The sequence below is a fragment of the Sciurus carolinensis genome, chromosome 19, assembly GCF_902686445.1.
Source record: "Sciurus carolinensis chromosome 19, mSciCar1.2, whole genome shotgun sequence".
In the NCBI taxonomy this organism is placed as follows: Eukaryota; Metazoa; Chordata; class Mammalia; order Rodentia; family Sciuridae; genus Sciurus; species Sciurus carolinensis.
In genome coordinates this window covers 1433218-1452374 of record NC_062231.1, presented here as the reverse complement: position 1 = coordinate 1452374, position 19157 = coordinate 1433218, and the positions used below count along the sequence as shown (strand labels likewise).

General features: G+C 50.2%; 1 protein-coding gene across 1 annotated transcript; it reads left to right on the top strand.

The window, feature by feature from the left end:
* Positions 1-946: 946 nt before the first annotated feature.
* Positions 947-16774, top strand: Isy1 (ISY1 splicing factor homolog). Its single transcript, XM_047534685.1, has 11 exons — positions 947-1149; positions 2366-2388; positions 3147-3198; positions 4730-4795; positions 7063-7105; positions 8647-8759; positions 9266-9383; positions 12171-12293; positions 14176-14300; positions 15004-15090; positions 15684-16774. Exons 1-11 carry the CDS (start codon positions 1147-1149, stop codon positions 15789-15791), a joined length of 861 nt encoding a protein of 286 aa, XP_047390641.1. The 5' UTR covers positions 947-1146; the 3' UTR covers positions 15792-16774.
* The last annotated feature ends 2383 nt before the right edge of the window (positions 16775-19157 follow it).

Genomic DNA, 19157 nt, shown 5'->3' with positions numbered 1-19157 from the left:
AAGCGCCCCCCTATCAAAAAGCTATGGAATTCCAAAATTTCCACAGGCAGGAAAGAAGCTGGTAAAATAACTTTAAACTTGGGCTGCCCTTCACAGGAAATGAATGGGTGAACTCCAGGCAGTAGGCTAGAGTTTCTATCCACGGGCCTTCAACCCCAGCAGTGCTTGCTCAGCTGGATAGTAGGTAGGTGGGTTTTTAGCAGTGCTGGGTATCTAACTTTGGGCCTCCTGCATGCTAGGCTAGCAGGCTACCAACTGAGTCGCTGGGATTCCAGGCGTGCGCCCCCGCGTCCCGCCTCAATCCTTATTTTAGAGGAAGGTGATCTCATGCACTGTTCAGGTCTCACGGACCCCTCGGTGCCAGCAGACGGGCTCAGAAAAAGCACAGGTCCATGTCAATGGCGAGGAAACGTGAAGTGGCGGAAGCCAGGCCAGGTCCAACTCCCGAAGAAGAGACCCTAGTTCCGATCAGACCCGAGCAGACCAACTCGGATTCCTGGAGCTGCTGGGGCCACGGTTCCCTAATCCACGAAGGCGGGTAACGATCCCGTCCAGGTTGCGAAGTCTCCGTTCACTCAAAGAGACGAGGACAAATAATTTCCAAAAGGGAACGATATCTGCTCTCACAGAACCAAGAAGAAGAGCAGCGCGATAAGCAAAGCCGCAACAATAATCCTAGATGGTTTTCCGCGCAAGTCTCGGGTTTCACTCACTTCCGCAGAACCTAGAAGTAACACGTAAAGCACTTGTTATCGCGAGAAACGCTTGTTATCGCGAGAACAAAAGCCGGCCGTCAGAAAGCCTCCAGTCCCACTGCGCAGGCGTAATTCTACCAACGCCCCTCTCTCCACCTCCTCTACCACGTACGCGCGCTATTTTGCGCCCTCCGGCCGTGGGAAGGCGGCCCCAAAGAGCGTCCCTACATTATTTTTCCCTCCCTCTTCTCACATTGACTTCCTGTTCCTCACTTCCGGTCCCTTACTCTCACGTTTACTTCCGGCCCTTTTCCTTTATTCTTCCGACCAAAAACTCGGTCGTTGTCGGCACTTCGAATTTTCAGTTCCCGTGAGGGAGGGCCTCGTCCGAACCTGAGAAGCGTGGTGGGCCGGGGCCGCGCGGCCCCAGGGCGGAGCCCTCAGCCACACCATGGTGAGTAGAGTGGGTGGGCGAGGATGGAGGGGACGAGTGGGCAGTTCGCAGGGGCTCCCGGCCTTTCCGGGGCGCTCGTGGCATCGGGGTTCAGCCGGGCACATCTGCGTGGGTTTCAGGTTCCATAGGAATGACCCGGGAACCCTTCCTCCCTCGCTCGCTGTCGAGACTGGAAGAGAAAACTGGAACCACCGCGGACACTTTTACTCTTTATATGTTTTGGTCCCAGGAATTGAGCCCAGGAGTGCTTAACCACTGAGCCACATCCCCAGCCGTTTTTTGTATTTTATTTAGAATCGCTGAGTTGCTGAGGCTGGCCTCCAACTTGGGATCCTCCTGCCTCAGCCTCCCAAGCTGGGATGACAGGTGTGCAGCCCGGGTCGAGCAGTGTACCAAATAAATAAACAAACACGATGCTCTAGCATGGTTTTAGGAGATGTATTGGATACTACTGTGGAGTAGTAGCACAAGGTCCTAACAAGAGGAGAAATCAGTAGACTCCAAGCAGCCCTTACTATAAGGAGATGTGTATCAAACGACATGAATACACCCAGTGTTTGTCAAGTTTGTTTGTGTTGATTCAAAGGGACAATCTGAAAGAGATTCATTTGAGCATATGGTTTGTTTGTTGTACCAGGGATTGAACCCAGGGGTGCTTAACCCCTGAGCCACCTCCCCAGCCCTTTTTCTATTTTATTTAGAGACAGGGTCTCGCTGAGTTGCTTAGGACCTTGCTAATTTGCTGAGGCTGGCTTTGAACTTGCAACCTTCCTGCCTCAGCCTTCCAGGTTGTAGGGATTACAGGGCTGCTCCATCATGCTCACCTTAAACTGAGTTTATTTTTGCTGTCTGTAACACTGCATGCCTGCCTGACATCTTCATGAATGCATATCATAGTTCATCACAAAACTTTTGTGAAATGAGATATAATCTCTGGTGTAAAGATGGGGAAACTGAGGCCCTGGCACGGTTGTGCACGCTTCCCATCCCAGTGGCTCGGGAGGCTGAGGTAGGAGGATTGTGAGTTCAAAGCCAGCCTCAACCAAAGTGAGGCCCTGAGCAACTCAGTGAGACCCTGTCTCTAAATAAAATGCAAAATAGGGCTGGGGATGTGCCTCAGTGGTTGAGCACCCTGGGTTTAATCCTAGTACTGAAAAAAAAAAGTGGGGAGAAGTATTGTAAACATTTAAAAAATTTTTTTCCTCTCTTTTTCTAGGCTCGAAATGCAGAAAAGGCCATGTAAGTATCAATTTTTCTTTAAAGGACATTTCTTTTTTTACAGTTATGGATGGACCTCTATTTTATTTATATGTGGTGCTGAGAATCAAACCCAGTACCTCACACATGTGAGGCTCCCTCCCCAAATGGCTCCCACTGAGCTTCAACCCCAGCCCTCCATTCAATTTTGGCTGAAAATTTTTATGACTTAATCACCATGGACTTCTTTTTGTATTTGATCCTTTTGGCACAGGAGCCTTTGAGAAGCTGTTTCTTTCTCCACCTTTGTTAAAATAGAATCCCCATATTTGCTCATTTGTTTTCTCCATTAGTGTTTTCTGGCAGCTTCCAGAACTTAACACTGAATGAACACTTTTTCACCTGTGGATAGTGGGAGAATGACGGCTAGAACACCCTTTGTCAGTCTGTTAACATCTGTATGTGTTGCTCATCACAGTGGTCTATGAAGTAGAGTTTCCCTTAGTTCTTGTTTGTAGTGTAAATAAAATAGATAGCCGGGCATGGTGGCCCGTGTCTGTAATCCCAGCAGCTCGGGAGGCTGAGGCAGGAGGATCACAAGTTGGGAGGCCAGCCTCAGCTACTTAGCAAGAACCTAAGCAACTCAGCGAGACCCTGTCTCTAAATAAAATATAAAAAGGACTGGGGATGTGGTTCAGTGGTTAAGCACCCCTGGGTTCAATACCTGGTACCCAAAATAAATAAATAGATTAAAGAAACCCATGAACACAATGTAACAAATTGTTTTATATCCCTGCTAGGACGGCCTTAGCAAGATTTCGCCAAGCTCAACTGGAAGAGGGAAAAGTGAAGGTTGGTGTAAATCTTCCTCCTGCGTTGTGAAATATCAAGAACAAATGGAGGGAAATGCCTTCCTGGACAGACTTCAAACTCCCAATCTTCCTGCCTTTACTTGCTGATGCTCTAAAAAGTCTGAACCCTTGGGCTGGGAGCAGTGACCCTTGACTGTAATCTTGGCAACTTGGGAGGCTGAGGCACGAGGATCGCAAGTTTGAGGCCAGCCTCTGCAACCAAGAGAGAGCCCATCTCAAAAAAAAAAAAAAGAGAATGCTTTCAGACATACTGAAAAGTCAGGGAATATAGTTCAGTGGGAAAGTGGCCCTGGATTCAATCTCTAGTACTGACAAAAAAAAAAAAGATAAGAAAGTCTGTATGCTTGAATTCCATACGTACCCCTCTGTAACTGGAGTAGTTCTGTCTTCTTATTTTTCTACTTTTCCATTTTTTTCTCTAAATGATATCTGGGTCTCCTTGTCATCCCAGCTGTGTCTCATAGAGTGTGATCTTGGGAACAGATATTGTATATCAATCTTGAGATATTTTTCTTTGCATTTAAATTTTTTTTGTACCTATGTATGTACATTCACATACATGTGCAAATACACATGTATCTAAATACTGATCGCTATTATTTCTTTTTTTAAAATTCTTCTTAGCTGTCTGTGACAGCAGGGTGCATTCTGACCCGTCACGCACACATGGAATGTGACTCCCCATCCTTGTGGTGGGACAGGACGTGGAGTTTCCCTGGTCGTGTGTCCACATGTGAACAGGAAAGTTCTGTCCCCTTCATTCCACTGTCTTTCCCGTGCCCATCCCCCTCCTTCCCCTCATCCCCCTTTGTCTCATCCACTGAACTTCTGTTCTCCCCCTTATTGTGATTAGCATCCACATATCAGAGAGAACATTTGACCTTTAGTTATTTTGGGATTGACTCATTTCACTTAGCATGAGAGTCTCCAGATCCTTCCATCTACTGGCTAAAGTCATAAAGTCATTCTTTATCAGCCATCATGTCTTAAGGTGGTATAAATATGCCATGGAATGGGTACAGCCTAGTTCATTTAACCATCTCTCTTATTACTGGACATTTGTTTTCAGTGATTGACTGTACTAGATACATTACATTGAAAATTTTTGTCTGTATACTTTTTTTTTTTTTTCTTTTGGTAGCAGGGATTATACCCAGGAGTGCTTAACCACTGAGCAACATCCCCAACCTTATTTTGTATTTTATTTGCAGACAGGGTCTCTCCAAGTGGCTTAGGGCCTCGCTCATTGGCTGAGCCTGGCCTCAACCCTTCTATCCTCCTGCCTCTGCCTCCAGAGCTGCTGGGGTCACAGGCACGCCCACGCCTGGCTTGTATATTTGTTTGATAAGAAGAGATTGTAGAGTAAGGATTAAACCTTGGAGAGGCTTTTCTGAGACTGACGCTTCCAGTGTATTTACAACTGTGGACGTTTCAGGCCTCAGGCTGGATCAGTTGTAAGGGTTGCATCAGTTCATAACACATGGCTACACCTGTCCTTTGTTTCTCTGTAGGAAAGAAGACCCTTCCTTGCTTCAGAGTGTACTGAGCTGCCCAAAGCTGAGAAATGGAGGCGACAGGTACTTTGTGTGAACCCGATCTCAGTTGAAGTCATTAGCCTCTGATGTTCTTCCATCTAAATGACTCGTAAACCAGAACTCTTAAGCATTTTTTTTAAAGACTTTTATTTATAGATCCTCATCGAAGTCAATTCTTCTTTATTTAATTTAATTTTTTGTGTGTGTGGTGCAGGGAATCAAACCCAGGGCTCACACATAGTAGCTAGGCAGACACTACCTCTGAGCTACATCCCTGGTGCACAAACTTACTAAATATAATCACAATACCTGCGCCGTTGATTCTCATTTTTACAGGAGTTCTATCAAGTCATAAACCCTGAATTAGTGAATACTGAAGCATCAATTCTAAAAGAAACTTAGATTTAGTTTTTTACAAACGTTTGTTATATATTGTTGTTAACCGATCGGTACATAACCTTGTTTCATGTTAGTTTTTGTTGAAAGACACCTTTAAAAAACAAAACGTAGGGGGCTGGGGATGTAGCTCAGGTGGTAGAGCGCCGGTCTTGCATGCACAAGGCCCTGGGTTCAATCCCCAGCACCGCAAAAAAAAAAAGCAAAACCAAAAAAACCTAGTTAACTCATTAACACTGAACCCCTGGCCAATGAATCAAGCCTAAATAAAACTGCGTATTACAGCCCTCCTGTCCTTAGGGACACTCGACATCACTTCCATAGTGTGCTTGCAGGCCGTTTTATTTATCTATCTATCTATCTATCTATTTATTTATTCATTTATTTTATTTTATTTTTTTTTGTGGTGCTGGGGATCGAACCCAGGGCCCTGTGCTTGCAAGGCAAGCCCTCTACAGACTGAGCTATCTCCCCAGCCCCTGCAGGCCGTTTTTAAACAGTTGAATCATCAAAAGACCCTCAAGAATATAAAAAGTGTAGCAATAAGTGGAACATGAAAGGACCCTTGGTTGCAGGGTAGGAGTTGAAGAAGAGGCCTGGGTTCCTCGGCCTGGGTGCCGTAGCTCCGTTGGGAGCCAGTGGGTCGGGTGACGACGTTTTCATTACTCAACCACTGTCTGCAAATGACTGCAGAAAGAGTTCCGAGGTCACAGATAGGTTCCAAATTATTGGGTTTGCAAATTCCCGAATACAGAACAACGGAGATCGACTCTGAGCGTGTGTGTGTGCACGCTTATCTACTCGTGCAAGTCCTTGTGTGAAGTTTGGTGATTCCAGAGTAAACAGTCGGACAAGGACGTGGCCCTCGGAACTGGCTTGCATAGTTGCAGAGGACATGGATGTGAATGTCATCCAACTAGTTGCCTCATTTTTTATTTTTACAGACACATTTTGGTTCATTGTGCACAAATGGGGTGCGACTTTTCATTTCCATGGTTGTGCACAGGGTAGATCCACACCATTCGTGTGATCGTACACGTACGTAGGGTGACACTGTCTGTCTCAGCTGTCTTTCTGTCCCCCACCCCCTTCCATCCCAGTTTCCTCTATACCTTCCACAAAGTTCCTGCATTCTTCTCTTCCCTCCGCCACCCACCCCTTGTTAAATATTGTCGCACACTCATCACAGAAAACATTCGGTCTTTGGTTTTTTTGGGGTGATTTCCAGGATTTTCCAAGATGGCCGCTCTGGCTTCCAAATGTGTTGGCATATGGGGAGCTGCAGCTCGGGGTGTGGACGTGGTCGGCTGGAGGCGGGGTGTGGTCGATCGGGATCCTATAGAGGGGACTCAGTCAGCTCGGCCAGGGGTCCACAGGTCCTGGCTATTGTCTCAAAATGGCAGCAGCCACATGTAACCAGACCTGCAGGTACTGTGACAGTGAAATTCCAGGCAACAGCAGGCAGCTGGCGCTCTACTGGTAGTTGGCGATCAGTTTGCTGACCGTTGTTGGACGATTGGGAGGTGAACCTGGTGCGTTGGGTGATGGATAGGTGTAAGGTAAGCGATGGACAGGCGAGAGGCAGGCAAATGGCGGATGATAGGCGCCTGACAGTGAGCAATCTGCACTCAAAAAGGCGTCCATATGCTGGCAGACCGCAGGTCACCACAGCAGACAAATGGGGTAAAGACCAGGGGTCGGATAAGCAGCAAAAACTGCCTCACCAAGAAACAGATATCCTCTGCTTGGAACCCTAGTTATGGAGCGACAAGGAACGCAGCCTCCCTCTAGTCCACCATCTTGGATCTCCCACTCTTAAGCATTTTTAATGAGTACTTTTGAATGACACTTTTCCACTGTTTTTAGATATATTTGAAAATGTACTAGCCTTTATTTATTTATTTTTCCCACAGATTATTGGCGAGATCTCAAAAAAAGTGGCTCAGATTCAGAATGGTAAGCTACCTTCTCATTTATTTTATTTTTTTGGTACAGGGGATTGAACCCAGGAGCCACCTCCCCAGCCCTTTATTTATATTTTATTTAGAGACAGGGTCTCACTGAGTTGCTCAGGGTCTTGCTAAGTGGCCGAGGCTGGCCTTCAACTTGCGATCCTCCTGCCTCAGCCTCCAAGCCCCTGGGATGACAGGCGTGTGCCACTGTACCCAGCCCTTCCCTTTTTAAAAATGTTTTATTTTGAGGCAGAGTCTCATTGTTACCCAGGCTGGCCTCCAACTCGTGATCCTCCTGCCTGAGCCTCCGGTAGCTGGAACTGCCGGTGCACGTCACAATGCCCATCTTTTTTCTTTTCTTTTCCAATGGGCTTCATCCAGGGTGAGATGGACCCTTTCTGATGTGACTCTGGATGCCGTGGGCACCGCCCTCAAGCAGGAGCCGAAGCAGGCTCTGACTCCTCGCTCCTGCGTGCACGTTCCTATGATTCTGTTCGGCACTGCCCCAGGGCCCGGGCGCGTCTGCACCCTGTGCGCACCTCGCCCTCGCAGCCGTGTGCTGGGGACTGTTGACAGAGCTTCCTTTCAGCCCAGCGCGGTTCCTGAGCTGTTCTCCCACGTCCTCCGGGCGATGCTCCGGCTGCTTCCCGGCCTCCGTGCACAGCACCTCAGCAAACGCCTTCCTGTACACCCTTCCGTTTAGTCCCTTAGGCTGAATTTCTTGGGCCAAAATTCCTTTCCAAAAAATTTTTTAAAAAGGGGGAAAAAATTCCCATATAAGCATACGTTGTTCTCCCGAGAGGCTGGATCCAGTCCAGAATGCAGCCTCCCTGCAGGTCTTGGATACTGATCCCCTCCCCTTTATACGATTGTTATTTTGTTTTTGATCCCAGGAATTGAACCGAGAGCTGTTTCATCACTGAGCCAAATCCACAGCCCTTTTTTGTATTTTATTTTGAGACAGGGTCTCGCTGAGTTGCGAGGCTGGCCTCTACCTTGCAATCCTCCTGCCTCAGCCTCCCCGACTTCTGGGATTACTTGTGTCTGCCAGTATCCAGCTAAAAGCTTGTCATTTTAATCATTGTATAAATGGAACCGCAGCTTTTCAGTTTATATGTCCTGGGTTGCTAATGAGGATGAAATTGTGGGTGTTTTTTGAAATTTTCTTAGTTGTACATAGACACAGTATCTTTTTTTTTACATATTTATTTTTATGCGGTGCCGAGGATCAAGCCTAGTGCCTCACACGTGCAAGGCAGGTGCTCTTCCCCTGAGCCCCAGCTCCGGGCCAGGACGAAGTTGTTTTAAAGGATTCTTGTTTTCTCGAACGTCAGTGGGAACTCTGTTTATAATCCCTAGCCTTACATTTACTCGCGTGTTGGTTTTCCCTTTCAATTTACGTGAATGTTTTTATGCAGTACACCTTCAAGTATGCAACCATTCATTTGAATGGTACGACAGTAAGCGTCCATGTTGGGGTCTTGATGTTCTTTTCGAAGGTCGGGCATTTTTGAAGGAACGATGCTAACATATTTGCTTTTCTAGCTGGTTTAGGTGAATTCCGGATTCGTGACCTCAACGATGAAATCAACAAGCTGCTCAGGGAGAAAGGACACTGGGAGGTCCGCATCAAGGAGCTGGGTGGCCCTGACTATGGAGTAAGTGCACCACAGGCCGGTGTGAGCCTGGGAGGCGGGGCATCCCTCCAGCCCCGCCCCTTCCTGGCACAGAGGAGGGGCTGGATCCCGTCATCTCTCAGGTTCTCTCTCTCTTTTTTTTTGGTATTGGGGATTGAACCCAGGGGTGCTTAACCCCTGAGCCACCTCCCCAGCCCTTTTATATTTCATTTAGAGATAGGGTCTCACTATGTTGCTGAGGGCCAGGCTAAGTGGCTGAGGCTGGCCTCCCCCTTGCGATCCTCCTACCTCAGCCTCCAGAGCCTCTGGGATGACAGGCGTGTGCCACTGAACCTGACTCGATTTTCTGTTTTGAAAAAGGGTCTCACTGTGAACTTGGTGACATCCAGCCTCAGCCTCCTGAGCTGCTGGGTTTACAAGCATGTGCCACCATATCTGCCCTTAACATTATTATCGTAAAATATGTTTTCGGACATGGAAATAGTAAGCATAGAGCTGAGATCTCTTTGTTCTTCCCCTCCTATAAGAAAGTCGGCCCTAAGATGCTGGATCATGAAGGGAAAGAAGTCCCGGGAAACCGAGGTTACAAGTACTTTGGAGCAGCCAAAGATCTGCCTGGTGTTAGAGAGCTATTTGAAAAAGAACGTAAGTGACTCCTGTTTGTGACGTTTCCATGACTGTGAATGTTGTTAGTGGTTGTGACAGTAGATGTGCCACTTGCTAAGTATCTCCCCATATCATGTGTTAGCTGCACTACAGCCCTGCACTGTAGTATAGGCATTTATTTTTCCCAGATTTTATTTTATTTTTGGGGGGTGTGTACCAAGGATTGAACTCAGGGGCACTCAACCACTGGGCCACCTCCCCAGCCCTGCTTTTCATTTTATTTAGAGACAGGGTCTCGCTCAGTTGCTTAGGCCTTCACTTTTGCTGAGGCCAGCCTCCAACTTACGATCCTCCTGCCTCAGCCTCCTGATCTGCTGGGATTACAGGTATGGGCCACTGCACCGGGCTTACTTTTCCCCGATTTTAAATGAGAACATATGAAGAGTAAGGCTGAAATCACAGGTCTAGGGCAAAAATCGGGGCTGGAAAGTGAGCCCAGGATTGGCTAGTACCAAATTTTACCGTCCATTTGGATGTGCAGTTTCCCAAAATGATGGAAGCAGGCTCTGAAGTTTACTGATTTATGCTCATGTTACAGTTGAAAAAGAATATAACTGATGAACAGATAAAATCTTGGGCCAAACCCTAACTTGCAAAAATGGAAGAAAACTGGCCATGGTGGGGCCCACCTGTTATCCCAGCGGCTTGGAGGCTGAGGCAGGAGGATTGCAAAGTGGAGGCCAGCCTCAGGAATTTAGTGAAGCCCTAAGCAACTCAGTGAGACCCTGTCTCTGAATAAACTATAAAAAGGGCTGGGGATGTGGCTCAGTGGTTGAGCACCCCTGGGTTCAATCCTTGGTACCAAAATAATATAATAATGATGATAATAACACTGATAATCATACTTCGAAAAAATGGAGTAAAATGGAACTGTTCTTTATGAATTTCAGTTAGTTATCCCTTTCTCTCCATGACAGCCTGAGGGACTTTTATCCAAACCTGGGACTCTCAGAACTATGACCTGAAACTGCTGGCCTGGAGTTTTAGTATATTTTAATTTTGCTTTTGAGAAAAGTATTCTAAATAAACACTTTGTTAAAAAAAAAAAAAAAAAAAAAAAGGTGAGAGGCGGAAAAGAACGTCACCAGTATCCTCCCTTTTGTTGACATTGTCCTGCGTTTTTTTCTGATTCTTTCCTACGTTTTAACAAATATAATCCGACTTTTACTAAACCTGCTTATTTTTGAGTTTGTTAGGCCAAAACTGGTTTTACCTCATTGCCTTCCCTCAAAAATAATTCAGTGTGTAAATATTATTAGTTAGGAAAGCAATACATCTTTTTTCAACCTTTATTTTATTCATTTATTTCTATGTGGCGCTGAGAGTCGAACCCAGTGCCTCACACACGCTACGCAAGGGCTCCACCACTGAGCCACAACCCAGCCCAGAAACGTATTTTAAATACAGAGATGTCGTAAAATTCAGAAAAGCAGAACAGAACCACCCACATTTCCGCAACTCGTATACGATGATTGTGAGCAGCTTGGGCTTATTTCCCTCCAAGTTTCTTAAAAATTTGATTAATTAAATCTATTTGTTTTTATTTTAGTGCTGGGACTGAAGCCAGGGGTGCTTAACCACTGAGCCACATCCCCAGCCCTTTTGATTTTTGTTGGACACTGGGTCTTGCCAAATGGCTGAGGCTGGCCTCCAATTCACGATCCTCCTGCCTCAGCCTCCCAGGCTGCTGGGATGACAGGCGTGGGCCCCCTTGCCCAGCTCTTTTGGTTTTCTGTCAAGCTTGTTCATTAACTGTCCTGACACGTCTGTGTGGTTCAGTCTCCTGAGAACACTGTGGAAGCTGCTGGAGAGCGATTCCACACACGTGCTGCCGTTTGCGGCTCCAGGGTTCACTGTTATATAATAATGTGTGACGCTCGTCTCTGTCTGTGACACTTAACTGTGGACTCGCAGGGTTTTTGCTTTTGTCTCCTTGTTGGCGGTGCCGGGATCGACCCCTGGGCCTCGAGCGTGCTCGGCAGACACTCTCCTCCTGAGTGACGTCCCTAGCGCTGTGATAGACTCTTTCTGTACTTTATCTTTCATTTTTTCGGGGCTGGGGACTGAACCCAAGGGGGCTTTATCACTGAACTACATCCCGAGCCCTTTTAACTTTTTATTATGAGGCAGCGTTTTAAAAAATATTTTTTAGTTGTCGGTGGATCTTTTATTTCTTTACATGCACTACTGAGGATCGAACCCAGGGCCTCACACATGCCAGGCAAGTGCTCTGCCACTGAGCCACAACCCCAGCCCTGGCTCAGCTGCAGAAACTGGCCTCAAACTTCAGTCCTCCTGACTCACCTCCCAAGATGCTGGGATTACAAGCATGTGATAGATTCCTTTGTTTTTTGTCTTTTGTTTTGTGGTCCCAGGAATTGAACCCAGGGGTGCTTAACCCCTGGGCCCCATTCCCAGCTCTTTTTATATTTTATTTTGAGACAGGGTCCCTTTAAGTTAACTAGACCCTTGCTAAGTTGCTGAGGCTGGCCTCCACCTTTTGATCCTCCGGCCTCAGCCTCCCAGACTGCTGGAAGGGCAGACATGCAACACAACATCCAGCCTAGATTAATTTTAAACTCATTAATTGGACCAAAGCACTGACGTGCCAAAGGTTTATACCCCTCATATGGTTCCCCGAATGCCTCTTTCGGGGTGTTTTCATGACATACGTGCCGAGTGGCTACGTAGCGTTGTGCATGCGCAAGCTTGGCCCGAGGGACTGTGACTTGCTAACTCACCTCAGTCCCTTCCGGTTTCTTGTAGCTCTTCCTCCTCCCAGAAAGACCCGGGCTGAACTCATGAAGGCAATTGATTTCGAATACTATGGTTACCTGGATGAAGACGATGGTGTAATTGTGCCTTTGGAACAAGAATATGAAAAGAAACGTAAGTCCAGGGACTTCGCATTGTAGATGGCATCTCGTTCCCGTTCTCTGACTCGAAAATGTGGTTTATTTATTTATTCGGTCCCAGGGATTGACCCCAGGGCTGCTTAACCCCTGAGCCACATCCCCAGCCCTTTTTATATTTTATTTAGAGACAGGGTCTCGCTGAGTTGCTTAGGGCCTTGCTAAGTGGCTGAGGCTGGCCTCCACCTTGCGATCCTCCTGCCTCGGCCTCCTGAGCCCGTGGAATCATGGGTGTGCACTACTACGCCTGCCTGGAGATGGGGTTTTAGGTCGTGCATTATGCCCGAAAGACATTTTCTCCATTCTTCTTCAGAGGTCTGGGACTGACCTGATCCCAGCACTCAGGGCTGTGCTAGGCTGAAAGCAGTAGGTGGAGGAGCCTGTGAGCTGCCTGTGACCTGTACTTGTCTCCCTGACCCTGACCATCACCATCCAGATCCCTGCAGACTGGCCTTCCCGGAGCGTGTGAGGTGGTGTCACCACTGTAGCTTTGGGATCTGCTTTACTTACCGCTGACCGTTCATCAGGGCAGAGAGAGGTGGGCAGGGTCTGGGCAGTTTGCCATGAGGAATGGGCTGCTGCTGCGTCCAGGTGACATGTGGCTGGACTTGGACGCGCATCGTGGGCCCTGGGTTCTCCCCCGGCAAGCTGTACCCTGCGTCCTCCGGATCCACGCGGGTTGTCGGGAGCCATTCCAGTTGTGGATAGGCAGATCCGGGACAGTCCAAAAGCCTCTGCCCCGTCAGCCGGGCACGGTGGCGCCACCCGTGAGCCAGCGACTCAGGAGGCCGTCAGGACTGCACGTTGGAGGCCAGCCGTAGACACGTGGCCAGGCCTGATTCAGAAACGGTCATTAAGAAAGGCTGGGATGTAGCTGTGGTGGAGGCCCTGGAGCCAAGATTCAACCCCCGGAAACACACACACGCTTGCGCGCACATGCGCGCTCCCTTATAGTGACTTAAAGTTAGATTTTGATCACAATGGCATTTGTCAACAACACAAGTCGGTGTCGATGAGGATTCAGGGAAAAGGTCCACTCATCCATGGCTGGTGGGTTGCAAATTGGTGCAGCCACTCGGGAAAGCAGGATGGAGATTCCTCAGAAGGCTAGGAAGGGAACCACCATTTGACCAAGCTCTCCCACTCCTCGGTTTATACACAAAGGACTTAAAATCACTGTAGTGACGCATCCATGTTTAGAGCTGCTCAATTCACAATAGCTAAGCTAGGGAACCCACCTAGGTGCCCTTCAACAGATGAATGGATCAAGAAAATGTGGACTATACACAATGGAATATTACTGAGCCATGAAGAAGAATGAAATGATGGCATTTGCCAGTAAATGGATGGAGCTGGAGAATATCATGCTACGTGAAATAAGCCAATCCCAAAAAACCAAAGGCTGAGTGTTCTTTCTGCTATGCAGATGCTACTCATAATAAGGGGGGGAACAGAAGTTCAGTGGATGAGACAAAGGGGATGAGGGGCAGGGAGGGGGACAGGAATGGGAAAGACAGTGGAATGAAGGGGACAGAACTTTCCTGTTCACATATGGACACACGACCAGGGAAACGCCACGTCCTGTCCTACCACAAGGATGGGGAGTCACACTCCATGTGTGTGTGACAGGTCAGAGTGCACCCTGCTGTCATGGAGAGCTAAGAAGGACAAATTTTAGAAAAGCATAAAAATACCAAGTAGACAGATAAAGCCAGATGCTGTGGGCCCAGGGCCGTCACTTCCTACCCCCCAGGGCCGAGGGAGGGTGTCCCCTTCAGAGGGGCAGCTTCGTCCTCCCTTCCCGGTGGCAGAAGCTTTGTGGTCCAGAGTGACTGGCACCTGCTCCCTCTTCCCTTCAGTCCGGGCCGAGCTGGTGGACAAATGGAAGGCGGAGAGAGATGCCCGGCTGGCGAGAGGAGAAAAGGAGGAGGAGGAGGAGGAAGAGGAGGAGGAGGTCAACATCTACGCGGTCACCGAGGAGGAGGTACTGGCCTGGCTCCCTCTGGGGCTCACTGTACTCTGCTCTCAGCCACCAAGCAGAAACCAGAGGTCAGCGTCCAGAGGCAGCTTCCGCACCTCCAGGCTGCCTGACCGCCTTGGCATCACGGGGCGTCCAAAGGGACGCCCATGGCACCCCTTGTCAGCTGTGCTAATTCAGGGTTGCCCTCCTTCCTTCTTAAAGACTGGCCTTCTAGGGGCTGGGGTTGAGGCTCAGAGGCAGAGCGCTTGCCTAGCATGTGTGAGGCGCTGGGTTCCCTCCTCAGCACCACCCAGAAATAAATTAATAAAGACTCATCAAGAACTAATAAAAATATTTAAAAAAACAAAAAGGATTGACCTTCTAGTCAGACACGGTGGCGCGTGCCTGTCGTCCCAGCAGCTTGGGAGGCTGAGGCAGGAGGATCACAAGTTGGAGGCCAGCCTCAGTCACTTAGTGAGGCCATAAGTCGCTTAGTGAAACCCAGCCTCAAATATAAAATGGAAAGGGCTGGGGATGGAGCTTCGTGGTAGAGCGCCCCTGGGTCCCAACTCCAGCATCCTGCACCCCCAAAATGTCCTGGTTGTCTCCACGGAAGTACCAGGCCTCCTCGCTCCTTTCCCAACGGCTACCTAGGGGTGCGATTGATTACGAGGCCAGCATCCCTGTGCGCGGTGCCCTTGCTGATGGCGGTGCTTGTTCTCCGCAGTCCGATGAGGAGGGCAGCCAGGAGAAGACCGGGGAGGACGGGCAGCAGAAGTTCATCGCCCACGTGCCGGTGCCCTCTCAGCAGGAGGTGGGCGGGGCCCCGAGCGGGGGCGGGGCGTGAAGGGGGCGTGGTCCCGAGCGATGGGGGCGGGGCCCTGGGCGGGGGGCGTGGTCCTGTAGCGCAGGCGCCCAGAGGGTCCTTCTTCCCTGTGGGCAGCCCCATCCTGACCCTCGGAACCCCTTATTATGCTCATGAGAGGGACAGAGCCCAGAAAGTTCAGGAGCCTCTGCTTTAGGCGAAGCTCATGAACACATTCTTTTTGGGGGTTACCTGGGATGGAACCCAGGGGTGCTTAACCCCTGAGCTGCATCCCCAGCCCCTTTTATATTTTATTTAGAGACAGAGTCTCGCTGAGTTGCTTGGGGCCTCGCTAAGTGGCTGAGGCTGGCCTCCCACTTGCGATCCTCCTGCCTCAGCCTCCCAAGCTGCTGGGAGGACAGGCATGGGCCACCATGCCTGGCTATAAATGCATTCTCTTGTTGGAATGATTCCAAAGGGAGGGAGCAGGCCCTCCTGGGGACCACCGTGGGTATCTAGACTCTGGGGACTCCCTCCTGGCTGGGTGCTGGTAGGGAAGAGGCGCCCGCTGGAGAGTCAGCGCTCACTCTGGACGCCTGCAGATCGAAGAGGCACTAGTGCGGAGGAAGAAGATGGAGTTGCTGCAGAAGTACGCGAGCGAGACGCTGCAGGCGCAGAGCGAAGAAGCCAGAAGGCTCCTGGGCTACTAGCTGGCTGGCTGGCTGGCTCTCGGGAACCTGGAAGGTCTGGTGGGCGCCGGCTGCCCATGCAGCCATCCTGCATCCCACAGGCCGGGGCGCTGCCAGGTCCCTGCTCCTTTCCCCATGGCTCATCTCTTTCCTTGTCTCTTGGCTGCTGCGAGGGGAGGACTCCGCCCTCTGCCTCCCTGCTAGGCCATGGGGTGCCCAGCGCTACAGCCATGGCCACGTGCAGCTGTTTTGCTCACTCATTTTTGTTCCAACGTGTGTAAAACAAGCCAGGTGTGGTGCACATCTGTCATCCCGGCAGCTGGGGAGGCTGAGGCAGGAGGATCACAAGTTGGAGGCCAGCCTCAGCAACTTAGCAAGGAACTCAGCAAGACTCTGTCTGAAAGTAAAAAATAAAAAGGGCTAAGGATGTGCCTCAGGGGTGAAGTGCCCCTGGGTTCAATCCTGGGTACCCCCCTCCAGAAAACAAACCCAACGTGTATAAAATAGATGGCAAGCTGGCTGCCTGTGTTTTGTTCCACCCTGTACTGCCATTTTGCCAGGAGAAGGATCATTGAGTGACCAATATTAGAAAGTGATTTTTCTCCGGGGATAATGGCACACGCCTGTATTCCCACCAACTGAGGAGGCTGAGGCAGGAGGATCGCAAGTTGGAGGACAGCCTCCAACAGTCACTTCGTGAGATCCTATCTTTCAATAAGAAATACAAAGGCCTGTGATGTGGCTCAGTGGTAGAGCACCCCTGGGTTCCATCCCCAGTACCACACACACAAAAAGGTGATTTTTCTCTACAAAAGTGAGATGCTGGGACCACCCTGAGCCCAGCCCACGGGCCATTAGCCAGAGCTGCCCCATTACGCTGGGCTCCTCAGCGTCTCCGTGAGCACCCCTCCTACGTGGCCTCCCATCCAGGAGACGGGAATGCCACACGCGCCCCTTACGTTTTACAAGCTGTTCTGCAAAGAACTATTTTCATTAAAGATTTTTATAAGAAAGGGAAAGCTTCCTGCCTGAGTTCCTTCCCCCGGGTAAGCGTGTCAGTCAAAGAAGGGGGCCCCGCAGCACCACTGGGGGCGTCGGGAACAGGACCAGCGCGGCTGCAGCTGGGAGGGCAGTGGAGGTGGCCACCGGCCACCAGGGCCTTATGGCTGCAGCTGCAGACGGGCTGGGGACACTCCAGTGGGGTCCAGCCCAGCGCTGAGCTGGGTCGTGGCTGCCGAGTGAGGAGCCTTCTGCAGAGCCTGGAGCCCCGGCCTCCCACCTGGCAGGATCCTGGAAGCCCCTGACCCTGGGGCTGCAGCTGAGCCTGTCTGGAGACCACAGCTGATGCCAGCCTGCTGTCAGAGTCCCCTGTGGCTGCAGGCGACTGTCAGGGGACAGCAGGGCCCAGCCAGCGGCTGTGCTGGCTCCTGGTAGAAGCCCCAGGCTGCAGGGAGCCCTGGGCGTTCTGAGCAGGACGTGGCCCGTGGGGACCAGCACCCTGCAGGAAGGGCTGACCCAGCACTGGAGCCCCTGAGCCCAGGAGGAGGGTGGAGACGGTGCCGGAGCCTCGGCAGCCCTGGGAGGCACACGAGGCAGACGCTGGGCCCAGCACCCGCCCAGGCCTGGCTGGAACTGGGGGCTCAGGAGGGAGCATGCTCAGTGCTTCTGGGCCCCAGTCTCTTTTCCTAGTGTCACGTCCAGAACTGAACCTGGCTCCTCAAGGTTTGCCCCAGGGGCTCCGCGATCCCATGGTCTGGGCAGAGGCCTCAGATGGCCTGGGAACAAACTGGCCCATGGAATTGTGGGTGACTGGGCTCGCGGCCTGGGTGAGCCAAGGCCCAGTTATGAGCTTGTCCTCCAGGGCCACAGCGGGTGGTGGCTCTCCTTCCTCGAGTTTAGAGGGAGGACAGCAGGGAATTCCAACAGCAGGTCTTCCTTCTCCTTGGGAAGAGGATGCGCCTGGAGCAAGCCCTTCCTGAAAGCCAAGTCTCAGGCCTGCAGTGGACTAAGCCCAGGGTCAGGGCTTCCTGGGATGCAGGTGGAACAGCAGCGAGGCTCCTACCGGGAGACAACAGGAGCTTTCATGGCGAAGCGCTTGGGAGGCCTGGGAGCTGAGGGAAGGTCCCAGCAGGGATCCTGTCCAGGCCTCAGGATAGCAGGAAGCTGACTGGGTGGGTGTGACCATGGGTGGGAATGTGGTCACCTTGGCCCAGCTCATTGCTCCAAGGGGACAGAACCAGTCTGGGCAGCCTTTGTTTGGTTAAGAAGATCTGCTTAATGTTTTATGTTAGCTTTGGCCCTGCTTGGTTTCCAAAAGGGCAACTTTTCCATAGACACATTCCCATGGACTTCCGTTCTCTTTCCTCACCCCACCCTTGAGGCTAAAACAGTCTCCCTTCTGTTGCTTTAAGACGCCTGGCAGTTAAGGGGGAGCATGCTTGTCATCCCAGTGACTTGGGAGGCTGAGGCAGGAGGATCACAAGTTGGAGGGCCAGCCTTAGCAACTTAGGCCCTAAATAATTTAGCCAGACCCTGTGTCAAAATAAAAAATATAAAGGGCTGGGGATGTGGCACCTCTGGGTTCAATCCCTGGTACCAAAAAAAAAAAAAAAGCAAGTCACAGTTGTCTTGAGGCCTGAGTTATGTCTTCAGTGTAGTCGTGGGGTGGGGGGAGGGGGAGCTGCTCACAGGTCCCTCTAGCTGGGCTAGGAGAGCCTCTGGATGCACCTTTCTTTCTTTCTTTTTTTTAATAGTACCAGGGATTGAACACAGGGCCACTCAACCACTGAGCCGCATCCCCAGCCCTTTTTAATATTTTATTTAGAGACAGGGTCTCGCTGAGTTGCTTAGGGCCTCGCTAAGTGGCTGAGGCTGGCCTCCACCTTTTGATCCTCCTGCCTCAGCCTCCCAAGCTGCTGGGATGACAGGTGTGGGCCACTGCACCTGGCTACTTTTTTCTTTTTTAGAGAAAAAGGAGAAAGTAGTTTAATTGCTTTGTTAGCAAAGGAGAAACACAGGGGACTCCTGTCCCAGAGAATGTGATTCTGCACATGACGGGGAACAGGGCTTTCAAAGAGGTGATTCGAAGTCTGCATTTCAGGTGTGCCCTGACAGGGGTTGTAATTCACTTAATTTGGGAGATTTCCTAGATCTCCTGGTGACAACACTCTCTTACATTCAGGACACAGGATATCAGGGTTGGTGTCTGGTTGTTTTTTGTGGAATTCTCTCACCTTTATTTCTGATTAAAGTTACATAGATTTGGTCCTTTACATAAATAAAATCTGGGGACCGGGGCTCAGTGGTAGAGCGCTTGCCTAGCACATGTGAGGCACTGGGTTCGACTCTCGGCACCATATAGAATAAACGAATAAAATAAAGGTCTAG

Excerpts from the sequence above, each read along its gene's own strand:
- Isy1 (XM_047534685.1), top strand. Across the intron at positions 14,301-15,003 it reads ACGCGGTCACCGAGGAGGAG|TCCGATGAGGAGGGCAGCCA; the intron begins GTACTGGCCTGG and ends TGTTCTCCGCAG. Across the intron at positions 15,091-15,683 it reads CGGTGCCCTCTCAGCAGGAG|ATCGAAGAGGCACTAGTGCG; the intron begins GTGGGCGGGGCC and ends GGACGCCTGCAG.